The sequence below is a fragment of the Microtus ochrogaster genome, linkage group LG4 (genome assembly GCF_000317375.1).
Source record: "Microtus ochrogaster isolate Prairie Vole_2 linkage group LG4, MicOch1.0, whole genome shotgun sequence".
Taxonomy (NCBI): Eukaryota; Metazoa; Chordata; class Mammalia; order Rodentia; family Cricetidae; genus Microtus; species Microtus ochrogaster.
Genome location: NC_022030.1, coordinates 15203303 through 15216963, shown reverse-complemented (window position 1 = coordinate 15216963; position 13661 = coordinate 15203303). Strand labels below are relative to the sequence as shown.

The 13661-nt window shown below is 37.9% G+C and overlaps 1 protein-coding gene across 2 annotated transcripts in view; it reads left to right on the top strand.

Annotated features, from left to right (window-relative positions):
* Positions 1-9014: 9014 nt before the first annotated feature.
* Fbxo30 (F-box protein 30) overlaps positions 9015-13661 on the top strand; it is a 7529-nt gene continuing 2882 nt past the window's right edge. The window contains exon 1 of one of the 2 annotated variants that reach the window (XM_026786395.1): positions 9015-10882. In XM_026786395.1, the coding sequence (XP_026642196.1) occupies positions 9026-10882 (1857 nt within the window). In that variant the 5' untranslated portion in view covers positions 9015-9025. Of the gene's footprint in view, positions 11060-13661 lie in introns of both variants that reach the window. The other variant, XM_005361007.3, reaches the window with a different exon arrangement.

Genomic DNA, 13661 nt, shown 5'->3' with positions numbered 1-13661 from the left:
ACACGGGACCGCGCCCGGTCGTCTCTGTGTGTGGCCTTCTGAGCCGCCCGGCCAATGGCGCCACGACCCCCGGGGACGCAGACCCCGGTGAGGTCCCCTCTCCGTGTGCACGGAGGACCCTGGGAAGCCGGGGTCACCCCTCTGACTTGTGGGAAATGAACTGGGGTGGTTTGGGCACAAACGGGTTAAAGGTCTGCGAGGCATCTCCAACTGTCTGCTCGGGATGAGCGAAGTTGGTAACTTTTCCATTCATGGAAGTGAGAGGCGCCCAGGCTTAGCCTTGGCCCTTGTTAAAGGGAAACTTTGGACTCTCCCCGCAAGTTTCTGGGTCCTGCTTACGGAATCTCAGATTGGAAGCAGGACGTGGAACGCACAGTGGATGCAGAGTCACCCGGGACTAGAATACATTTTTACCTTGATGGCGGCCCGTGTTTACCGTGGTTCTCCTGCCCTCCCTCTTTGGAGTCCTGTGGTTAAATCCCGGATAAAAGATGCTTGGGAAGGAGTTGACCTTTTCTCCCATGATTGCTTTGTTGACTGTGATCCAAGATGAAGTTATTTATGGGCATTCTGGTATCAGTGAGGGTTAAAAGTTTTAATAACGAAGTTTCAGAGAGTTTCTGGATTTCTTTTCATTTGCTGTTTGCTAAATTTCAGACACAGTAAGTTACGTTAACATGGTTTGCACGTTTTTGTGTCAAAAGTTTTCCAAGACAATCCCACGCTGACTGGCAAAAAGAAAAGAATAACATGAAGGGTTCCTGCTGCGTTTTTCTAAGGCACGCGTTCCCTCTGCTGTTGTGTTGAATCACTCACTCTTCCTTATGCTTAGTCACTGTTTTTTACTGTAGGAGTTTAGTTGGGGACAACATGGTGTTTTGCTAACTTTTTAGATTGCCAGCTTGTACCTGATACTTAATACAGTGACATAAGCTTTTGTATGTGTATATGTGATTCTAGAAATAGTTTTATGAGTAGTATATGAAAGTGAAGTTTGCCTTTGTGGTATTCGTTTAATTTCAATCCAGTATTTTTGAGTTTTTAGGCTCGTGTTGGGGGTTTCTTGTATATTTTTGTTTTAAGTTATAAAATACTTAAATAAAATATGCTTTCAAAAGTAATATTACATAAAATAATTAACAGTTCCTGCGTGATTGGAAAGGTGCTTTAAGGTCACTCAAACAGGCTTTAGTTGATGTGTTTACTATTTGATATAGCCTGTTTCTAAAATACGACTGTTAGATAATCTTAAATAAGTTTCTAAGACTGGTGTTTATTTTTATAAAAGGAGTTATTCTTGCTGGGCATGTTCTTGGAGAATGTCATTGTATTTATACATTATATTTAATGATAAAACTTTTAAGAAGACTGAGTGAAAATCAGTAAGTCTCGTATTAACTGTGATGGATAGGAGAGATTCAAGCTGAAGTAGTAGCTTGTATATTGTACATGCTAAAAGGAAAGGATTAGACACAAATATACCTCAATTAAAACCTAGGTATTTTTGTTTTGACTCAAAAAGGTGTCTTTGTTGTAAAGAATGGTTAAAGTTAGCAGTGGGATAGTTCCTCATAGAGCTGCATTTAGTAGGTTTTTTTTTTTATAAATTTAAGTAATATTTAAAGATGTTTATAAGTCTGCCTGTAAAGCAAAGCAGAATACATCCACTTGACAGTAACTAAGTCTATATACTATTGAGCACAGACATAACTGTAATCAGCCTTTCAGAAATTCTGGATTGTTTTCAAAGAATCATTGCCTCAAGATCCAAAGCTGAGGCTCGGTAGAAGCCCACTGCCTCTTGCTGTCTTCCACTGAGTCCTGCCATTTGGGTAGACCTATTTTTATCTGTGTATTAATTCAAGTAGGTTCTTTTCTGGATATTTAATGTTTTCTACCATTTTAATTTCTGATCTAAGTCTTTGATTATTTGTTTAGTGGTGAAAATTGTGAATAGTTAGAATTTTTGTTTAAAAATCTTTAACCATGACCAGGTTTTAAAATGACAGATGTATGTTTTGATTATAGTACATGTTTTGATATAGTACATAAGGATGGATAAGAACATGAAAATAAATATTCATGCCATTAGTTCATTTTTCTTTAAAGCCAGAAGTAAAGTTTAATGAAATAATTAGAAAATATAACTCATTTATCCATTTGGTTAGTCTCAGTTGTCAACTTGACAAAACCTACAGTTAGTTATCTGAGAGAAGAAGCCTCAATTGAGGAATTGCCTAGCTCACTCTGTCCTGGGTGGATGCCATGCTGGATTGTCTTTAGTCTTAATTGATGTGGGAGGGCCCAGTCTTATCTGTCCCTAGACTAATAGATGGTCCTGGACTATATAAGAAGAGCATCAGACAGTGAGCAGGCCAAAAAGCAGCATTCCATCATGGTTTCTGCTTGAGTTCCTACCCTGACTCTCCTGGATAAACTGTGACCTGGAAGTGTTAGCTGAAACAAACCTTTTCCACCCTGTAGTTGCTTTTGATCCATGTTTTATGTTACCACAACAGTATAGTGGAACTAGAACACCTTTGGGTTGGGAGTATGTGCTATGAGTTGGAAATTTAGTGATAATCTAACTTTCATTGTGTGTAGCCATCTGCATCTCCACCACCACCACGGATTTAAGTCTTCTATGTTGTTTGTTGTGTTTTGTTTTTACTGTGTTCAAAACAGAGTCCAGATGCTTGTATCTGCTAGACAAGTGCTTTACTGCTGAGCTACCTGGATACCACCTCCACCCTTTAAAAGCAGATAGAATGACTGAGGTATAGATTTATCTTCAAAACTAAATGTACCTATTTGATTAGTGGGTTGTTCAGTGATTCTATTTACTAGACACTAGTACCTCAGACTATACAAAAGGTAAGGTTTCCTAGAGACACTTAAAACTGGTTGCTAAATTGTTAATTTTGGTAATGGACTTCCTTATAATTAATTAGACAAGATTGGTTCCACATCAGCCTTATATTAAACAGGTTTGTTTAGTAGAAGTCTGTTTCATCTAATACACAAATGTAATGCTATGCTAAGCAGTCAGGCTGCTGACACTTCATATTTTGAGCTGATTTTCCTTTGTGCCCTGCTCACCTGTACATGTACTGGCAACAACTATTGTCTTCCCTTATTTTACCTGATACTTTTCTCTATATTCAGTTTTCTAAGGTTTTAAAAAGGTAGAAAATTACCTTTTGATTGTCTTTACTATTATTTTTCTCTTTTTCTTCATATATACATATATATATATATATATGAATATGATATATATATGAATATGATACCCAGGACACATTATCCAGGTGCTTAGGAAGTGTTTGGACACCATTAACTCTGTGTGACTGGTTGAGATATTTCGTTTTAAACTAATTTTGAAATGTTAAGTCTGTAAGTTTTTATTATGTCGTGGTGTATTTTCATGAAATCAAGAATGGGAATTGATTTTCTTGTATTCTTTCATTTGTGTATTTACACAAATGAATTTCAAAGCACAATTTTGAATTCGGGGAACATAAGGATGGTATGAGACAGATGGTTTTGTGTTCTTGGAGATTATGCTTTGCTATAGAACTAGTTATTTAAAAAAAATGAATGATTTATTTTCAGTTGTCCCTAGTAATGCCCTAAAGTACAGCATGTAATAAGCATGCATTTTGTAAGGGCTCCAGGCCTTGCCTTGGGTTCTAAGGCAGGGTCACAACTGAAACTGGAGTTGAGACACATGGCATATCAGGAGGAGAGGTGTGTGTATTTGTGTGTGTGTTAGGAACTAGTGACATTAGAAACAGCCATGAGTTGCATTAAACAACTCTTCTTAGCATGTCTTAAATTTTGCTAGTTTATGATTATGTTATCTCCTTATGTATTTTAGTGAATTTTGAGTAATTGTTGGGGGTACTGTCTCTGTGCCTTAAATGGCAACTTCTCATTTCATTGTATGGGAAAATGCCATGTCTTAAAACTATTTTTAAGGATTGCTAGTCAGCCACAGAGTATGAGTTGGCAACCAACTTCTGTTAGAGAAAATGGAAACTATTGTAAAATATTCCATCATTTACAAATAATATGTAGTTTAATGAAACTTTTCAGTAATTCTTTCAAGTGTAGATTAATAGAAATTGATTTTAGCTTGTTTTAAAAAACCTCTTGAGTTTAATAAAGCTCATCTTGAACTTGAAGACATAATTTTAGCAACATGTTTTCTGCTAGGCCTGCTGTGTCATTGTTCAACTGATAAGTCAAAGATTGAAGTTTTAAAACCTGTTCCACAGGATTCGTGAGCAATTTGAAATACTCTGTGATGGCTTTTTAAATTTTAAAATAATGATCTTGATTAGAAAAAGGATAAATCTGGAAGAACTTTAAAGTTTGAAGGCAAATCTCTCTCCCTAGAAAGACTGTTGTTATATTTTGTTATTTCTTTGTTTATTTAACTATAAAGTAAACTTGATCTAGATTCCTACTTTCTATAACTATATTGAGAATGGTTAAATTCATACTGTTTCATATGTTCATATTTAAAACATGTGTCAAAGGAAAGTAATGTGCTTTAGCAATTATAGACCCACAAGAGTGATTAAGTGTTAGAATAAACTACAAGCAAAATTGTGTAATCTTCATTCCTCAAATAACATCTTAAAATTAAATCACCAATTGTTAAAGAGCTATTTTCTTAACTTTTTAATAAGTAAACATGTCTGCTATTCCACATGAAAATTGATAAGATGTGCATTTAAGTCCTATCTTGTCACTTAACTAGATAGATGACTTTGGAAAGGTCACTTACTGCTTCTGAACACTATTTTTCTCTGAGTTGCAGGAAATTGACTTGGTATTTGTTAAGAAGGATACAGTAGGCAATACAATTAATATTACCCCCTTTTCTAAGTTTACTTTTTAAAGTAATAAAATACTTCAGATGTGTTGCTGAGGCTGCATTTTTTTTAAACATTTTTATTGAGAAGGGGTAATGTGGAAGATGCTACTTATTTTGAAACTTGAGAACCTTCTCCTTCTACCTTTGCAAGTTGTTACTGTTTTTGCAGGTTAGTCAGAATTGGACCTTTCGATTAGGTGCTATCTTTAAGATGTGCTCTGCCTGATGTGATTATGTGATGGTGTGTGCAACAACATAACGTGCTCATTGAAGTCCTAAAAGCAGTGGTCACTGTTGAAACAGCTTGTCATTTTAGGTTTCCCTCTTAGCAACAGTCAAGCTTAACCTCTAGCTTGTGAGATAAACTCAGTCTTGTTATTGCAAAATAAGAAAGCTCCAGCTTTTTTCACAATCTAATTCCTCAGCAAGGTTTGTCTTAATTCTTATTAAACATTTTCATTGCTTTAATTATAAATATTTGCCATACTTAATCTCTCATTTCCTTTCTTGTTCTCTTAGTACAACTATTTTAAATTTAGAATAAACTCTTGCCTATGGAATTTGTAAGAAAACAACATTTTTGGAAGTGTTTATCTCATGTTGTTATTTTTAAGCACAATTGGTGTTGAATGTGTACATTGTTCCCTGGCATTGTTGACCATCACAATATCAACTTGGGACTTTGCTACTCGTACAGAGGAGCTCTGTTGGTAACAGCTGGGTTTTTGCTGTTCCTGTTGAGGAATGTTAGTCTTCAACCAGAAAAAAGTTGTAACAATTTGTGGAGTGATTACCCATCTAAACCAATCTAGAATTTATGGAGATACGCGCTAGAGAGTCAGCAGCAATCTGCACCCAATGAAAAAAATAGGCTACGAATCTTTTTATTTAGAAATTATACACTGCAGTGCAATTTATTTTCGAAAACACCAAGTTGAATTGCCTCTGCAATGTACAGGTAGAACTATAAAGAGCTGTGGAGGTCTGGAGTTTGGAACATTTTTAGGCAGCATGTAAGAAGAGTTTTCTGCCTATAGATGGTAAATGAAAGTTGGAAAAACCTAGCACACCCAGGAGGAATAGTGTCATGAAAAAATGACATGAAATCCTGAAGAAAATTAGTATTTAAGGAAAGACCATCCATGTAGTGATAGGAGCGGCGGGCTATGTTCTTGCCCAGCTCCCGCAGGGCTAGCTTATGCCCCGAAATAGCAACACACAAATTGTATTTTTTTTAAACACTGTTTGACCCGTTATCTGTAGTCTCTTATTGGCTAATTTTTACATCTTGTTTTAATCCATATTTATTAATCTGTGTAGGGAAGGATCTTAACCTGTGTCCATCTTGGAGAGGAGAGGCATGACATCTGTCTGAGGCGTCTGCTTCACTTCCCTTCTTTTTAGCATTTTGTTCTGTCTACTCTACCCACCTATGTTTTGACCTATTAGGCCAAGCAGTTTTTTTTTTTTTATTAATTAACCAATGAAAGCAACAGATAGACAGATGACCCTCCTCCATCACATCCAGAGAGATAGAAGGGAACTTGCTTAAGTGTGATAAGGTGGGAAAGGGAAGGTACAGCCAAGGGGATGGGAGCTAGAGGAGGCAAGAAGAAAAGGAGCCCTTTAGACTGATGAGGACCTTTGTCTTAGTGTGGGGAATAAAAACAGGTGAGAGGGCCGCTGAATATGTGCATAGGCAAATACAAGTTTTGGTTTGTTTTCTTAAAATTTGACTTGGAAATAAGAATGATAGGAAAAGACAGGTTATTTTTTAACTTCACCGCTAATAGAAACAAATGAAGCAGTTAAAGATTTTAGGGGGAACCGGGCGGTGGTGGCACATGCCTTTAATCCCAGCACTCGGGAGGCAGAGGCAGGCGGATCTCTGTGAGTTCGAGGCCAGCCTGGACTACAATAGCTAGTTCCAGGATAGGAACCAAAAAGCTATGGAGAAACCCTGTCTCGAAAAACCAAAAAAAAAAAAAAAAAAATTTTAGGGGGAAAAATGTATTGAATAAGCTTACAGTTAAGTCAGCATATTTTGCTTACACTTTTTCTAATTTTTTTTTAAATTTATTTATTTATTGTATATACAATATTCTGTGTGTATGCCTGAAGGCCAGAAGAGGGCGCCAGACCTCTTTACAGATAGTTGTGAGCCACCATGTGGTTGCTGGGAATTGAACTCAGGACCTTTGGAAGAGCAGGTAATGCTCTTAACCAGTGAGCCATCTCTCCAGCCCCACTTTTTCTAATTTTTGGTATAAACTTTGCTTGGTACAATGTTAAAAAAACAATCAGTTTTAAGATGAGAGAGTCCAGGAGAGAAGGCCACGCACCTCCCATGGGCAGCACATAGAGCCAACTCCATTGGTGTTAATGTGGGTGAGAAGTAGTGAGCATGGGAGAACTGGCCTACTCATCTGTCAGGTCAGGCATGGGTGGAGGAGAGATTGCTGTCCCCACCCCACCCCACCTCACCCCACCTCACCCCATCAACACCTGAAGCTGGTGGAAGAGCTGGCCCTACTCTCATCAGTTGCCACACTCAGGAGAGCAACCTCTACATGTCTCCCGTATAACACAGTGGTTTAGGTATGAGAGAACCAACCCGGAGGATGTGAAAGTGGGAGAAGTGGCCCCACCCCGTGCTTCTTGCTCCAGGAGGTGAACTAGCATGGGCAATGCAGGAGAGGTCATTCTGGTGGTGAGGACAAGGGAGAATTGGTGGACTGACCAACCCTGCAATTTCCTAAGCCCAGGACCAGGGGATATGTGTTGACCCACCCTAACATCCACCCCATCTGTCGTCTCCTGGAGCATGGGGTGGGTGATTGGGTGGGTTACTCTTGTGGATCCAGGACTGCAAGATCTCCATAACACAGGGCAGCAATGGAATATCCAGGAAGAGTCGCAGAAACCAGGGACCTCAAACCAGACCAGTTATTCTTTGGATGAATGCCTGCATGTAAAAAATCTATGGATGGAGGGGTTTGCTGTGTGACTCACTGTGTCACACTGCAGCTTCTGGTAATGAGAACCCCCCCATCTCATGGGGGAGCATTCTTCTCTTAAATTTTATTATCCTTGTGGGGGGAAGGAGATGGGTGAGGTTCAGAGATGTGGTGTGGAGACATAATGTAAAAGACACAAAGAATAAATAGAAAATTAAAAAGATGAATGTCTGTAATCCCTTGTTATTTCATAGATAGTTTCTCCTCCCTTAAAGTTAAAATGACTTTCACTTACTAAAAGACTGAAATCCATAGACTAGCATACTACATTCATGATTGGCCCAGTTCCCTTTTGGCCTCATTTCTCATGACTTTCTTGCATTTCAACATAATCCATTAATATTACGAAGATTGAACATATTTGTCGATTCATTTGCTGTTACTTCAGAAATGAATTTCCCTTTCTTAGTAATTTACTCTTCTTCCTTTCTATGCTAATTATCTTTGCTGTGCTTCCATTTTCTTCCTATTGTATTGACCCACATAATGTTTTGTAACTCCTTCAAGAGGAGATACTAATTCCCCTGTATATTGCTAGAGGGAACACGGTGCCTGATACCTAGGGACTAGCAAGAAACTCATATTTAGTAAAGTGAATGAGAGCTGGCCTTCAAAAGTTATATATATATATATATGTATATATATATATATATACACACATACATACATGTATTCTCAACAACATGATGAGGGGTCTGCAATGAGGCATATCAAAATTAAGTTAATTGAAATTTAAAAGCTAAAATCTATAGTATTCTCCGAAATTTGGGAGTTAAAATAACACTTTTATTATAATTTATTTAGTATATGATACTATAATACTATATTTTGAATATTATATTTGGAAGCCATAATATGCATATTATATATATCGTTACCTAGTATGTAAATGTGAAACTGACTAGATTGTTACTAAAAGTGTTTAAGCTCCTTTAGGGTGTATTAATTATATGTCAAATTAACCACTTAAATGTTTGTATCTACTTTACATACTTCATTCTTAAGAATAACCTAAAGTATATTGATGATTTGATTTATTATACAGTTTTGAAAAATCAACTATTTTTTTGTCTAATGACTTTCTTTACCTTTTTCTGTTTGAAAAACTAGAGCTGGACTGGCCATTATGGAAGAAGAGGTGCAGCAGCACTCACACTGTGTGAACTGTGTCAGTAGACGGTGTATGACCAGACCAGAGCCTGGGATTTCCTGTGACTTGATTGGTTGTCCTTTGGTTTGTGGAGCAGTTTTCCATTCTTGTAAAGCTGATGAGCATCGACTCTTGTGTCCCTTTGAACGAGTACCTTGCTTAAATAGTAACTTCGGGTGTCCATTTACCATGGCGCGAAATAAAGTCGCTGAACATCTAGAAATGTGTCCTGCAAGTGTGGTGTGCTGTACAATGGAATGGAACCGATGGCCAGTTAGTTACGCAGACCGGAAATCATATGAAAATCTAAGCAGAGATGTTGATGAAGTGGCACAATTAGACATGGCCTTGGCTCTTCAAGATCAAAGAATGCTTTTGGAATCTCTCAAAGTGGCCACCATGATGTCAAAAACAACTGATAAAATATCTGAACCTAGAGAACAAATTTCAGTGAAATCAAGTGTTCAGGAAATGCCATGTACAAATGGGTTGGTATCTGTTGATGAAGAATCTTATGGTGCACTTTATCAAGCTACTGTAGAAACAACCAGAAGTTTGGCTGCTGCTTTAGATATCCTGAATTCTGCCACAAGAGACATTGGCATATTAAATACAAGTCTTCATGCCACCACAAATGACACGGATGAGAATAACAGAGATAGCATTCAGGAGAGAAACTTAAAAGACCAGGACCACCTTCATGAGGATGAGATAGGAGCAGTAGGTGGAGTTGACCATAATGGCACAAGTCAGAATGCTCAGTTTGAACAAAATGGTTCAAGTGATTTACTGTGTGACTTACGTGCAAGTTCTGTTGGTACTTCTACTCTTTGTAATGGCTTTCCTTTGGAAAATACGTGTTCACAGGTCAAAGACCAGGATCACAGTTTTCCTGCTGATTCCATGGAAAGAAATATAGAAAATAGAGAATGTGCAGCAGCAGATGGTACTTCAGAACCTTCCAGTTCACTTTTAGTAGCAGCACAACTTAGGGAAATAATTCCTTTCAGTGCTTTGCCGGATAGCACATTTCAACATATCCTCATGCCACATGAAGATGGTGAGGAGGACTTGTATTGGAAGAAGGTAGACTTAGGGAGCTTGAAGGATCTTGATGAATCACCCTTCAGTCATGCTCCTTCATTCAAGTTTCTTTCTAATTCATGGTATATACCAAAGGAAGACAAAGCCGTTGATACATCAGATTTAGAAGTTGCAGAAGATCCCATGGACCTTCAAGGAATAGATCTGATTACAGCAGCATTACTGTTTTGTCTGGGTGATTCTCCAGGTGGGAGGGGTATATCTGATAGCCGTATGGTTGATGTTTATCGTGTTGACTTTGGAACACAGACTTTTTCACTTCCATCTGCAATATTAGCTACAGATACAATGGTTGGAGAAATAGCTTCAGCTTCAGCATGTGATCATGCCAATCCACAGCTTTCAAATCCGAGCCCTTTTCAGACACTTGGGCTGGATTTAGTTTTGGAATGTGTTGCTAGGTACCAACCTAAGCAGCGTTCAATGTTTACCTTTGTATGTGGACAGTTGTTTAGAAGAAAAGAATTTTCTTCCCATTTTAAGAATGTGCATGGTGACATTCATGCTGGACTCAATGGGTGGATGGAACAGAGGTGTCCTTTGGCTTACTATGGTTGCACCTACTCTCAGCGTAGATTTTGTCCATCAACACAAGGAGCAAAGATTATACATGATCGCCATTTAAGATCATTTGGAGTTCAGCCATGTGTATCTACAGTACTAGAAGAGCCATCTAGAAACTGTGTGTTGGGATTACGTAGTGACCATCTAAGCAATCTCCCATTTGAGGTACTGCAACATATTGCAGGCTTTCTTGACGGCTTCAGTTTATGCCAGCTTGCGTGTGTATCTAGGCTAATGAGAGATGTGTGTGGCAGTCTACTTCAGTCTCGTGGAATGGTAATATTGCAGTGGGGGAAAAAGAAGTATCCAGAAGGAAATTCATCATGGCAGATAAAGGAAAAGGTTAGTTTAATTTTAATTTATCAATCTCTTTAAACATAAAATAGGCACTTATTAATGCTATGCTACATCTAATAACTTTTTGAAAAAGTGACCATACCCTATAATGTACTAAGTCAATATGATGGCACATTTTAAAAGTGACAATAGTGGACTAAAGTCATTAGAATTCTTAGTTACCGTCACTAGTATATCATAGATTTCTTGGCTTTAAAGTCTGTTCTAATACTTGTGTGTCTTCAGATAACCAATTTTCCTTCAGTTCTTCACTAACCACTTTGTGTCTGTTTTACTACCTGTCATCTTCTAGTTTTGTCTGAAACATTGTCACCCAGCTGAGGAACCTAGGAGAGGATTTCCTTTGGCCTTCAATTGTCTCTGTTCTTAATAGTGTCTTTTTCAGGATGAGAAATATGTACACACAACACACATATACATATCTATAGCTGTTACAACAGTTATCCTAGTAATTGACCAACAAACTGCTTAGGTGATGCTGGATGAGAAGAATAGAGCTTGTTACTGTGTGTGGAGACTCTGGGCTTCCTGCAAAGGGGGATGAATATTATTCAGAAATTGATATGGAAATTTAGGTAGACTTAAATTTTATTTACACTCTGTTTTTACTCTGGTTTTGCCTAGCTTCTTCTATTAGAAGCTCTATCCAGGGCAATCACAGTACCTCTGATAGAGACCCATAATTGTACCATCAACCAACTTCCAAATCATGACATGGGGATTTCTTATTAGCTTAGCTTATTAGCGTAGCTTAGGCTCATTTCTGGCTAGCTCTTTTAACTTAAATTAACCTGTTTCTCTTTATCTACCCTTTGCCTTGAGGCTTTTTACCTTTGCTTTCCTTATGTATATCTTACTTTCACTGCTTCTCTCTCATGTCTGACTGTCTGGCAGCTGCATGACTGACTGACCCTGATGTGTCCCTCTCTTTATCCCTGTTCTCTTCTTCTCATCTCTCAAGCCTAGATTTCTCCTCCTACTTATTCTGTCTAGCAGCCCAACTTATACTTCTTCTGCCTAGCTGTTGGCCGTTCAGTTTTTTTGTTTGTTTATTTTTATTATGTATACAGTGTTCTGTCTGTCTGTATGCTTGCTTGCTGGCCAGAAGAGGGCACCAGATCTCATTACAGATGGCTGTGAGTCACCATGTGGTTGCTGGGAATTGAACTCAGGACCTTTGGAAGAGCAGCCAGTGCTCTTCACCTCTGAGCTATCTCTTCAGCCCTGGTCATTCAGTTTTTTTATTAGAGCACTCAGGTGCCATGGTCAGGCAACATGAAACAAATGCAGCCCATCTTTAACTAATTAACCACACATCTTACATTGTTAAACAAATGCAGCAAAAACAAATTTACACACACCTTACACAGTTAAAATAATATTCCACAGTATAAACAAATGTAACACATCTTTGCATAGTTAAAATATTCCACAACTCATAATATGAATCTTTACATAAAAACGAACAAACAGTATTTGACTGCATAGCGTTCAGATTTATGTTAATTTATTCTTAGCCCTTAGGTTTTATCTTTACTCATTGCTTTAGTCTTTTAATAAATCTGTGTCTGCTTCTCTGTTTTTTTTTTAAGATTTATTTATTATGTATACAACATTCTACCTGCATGTATGCCTGCACACCAGAAGAGGGCACCAGATTTCATCATAGATGGCTGTGAGCCACCATATGGTTGCTGGGAACTGAACTCAGGACCTCTGGAAGAGCAGCCAGTGCTCTTAACCTCTGAGCCACCTCTCCAGCCCCTGCTTCACTGTTTTATTGAGTTTGACCAAAGAATGAATATATAAATTATTTTGAATCCCCCCCCCACACCCGAAAGGGTGTTCTGGTGACATAAAGGTTTTTCAGCTAGCTATATATGTGTATTTGTATTTTCTAAGTGATCGAGGGCATCTCTGTTCTTTGGAGTAAGATACTGTAATTGTTTTTGTCCTTAGTCACTAGTGTATATATGATAGTGTAAATTTCTACAGAGACCTAGTCTTGAAGATTAAATTGCTGTCATTTGTACAGATTCTGTGTCCTATTTTCTCTGTTGAGCCTAAACGAACAAGCAAACATCTACTGAACAAGTCTGCTTGATTATCCCACAGCTTCCCCAAGACTTAGGATGTCCAGCTTACTCTGCCCCTCTACCCACTTAATCTCAGGAAGTAGCATCTTTGTTTACTCAGCTGCCCAAACCAAAGCTTTAAGTGTTAGGGTTGACTCTTTTCTATTCCCTTTATTCCCAAATTCTAGTTGATTGGTCCTTTTTCAAACCTCTCAGATTTGCCTCACAATCTTACCTTTGAGTCTTTTTAGATTACTACCACAGCTTTGGGTTCTTCTCCAGTATAGTCTCTATATAAAAGTTAGAATTATGTATTTTAATTATATTTTATATTATAGTTGATGTAGTGCTTAAAACTTATCTAATATTTATCCATTGCCTCAGGAATAGAGGCCAACCACTTTATGAAGCCTTCAAAGATTATGTCCCCTAATCTTATCCTTGCCTTTTCAGTCTCCGTCTGTCACTGCATACTCTGGTCACTTTACTTAGAATGCTGATGTTTATTTCTT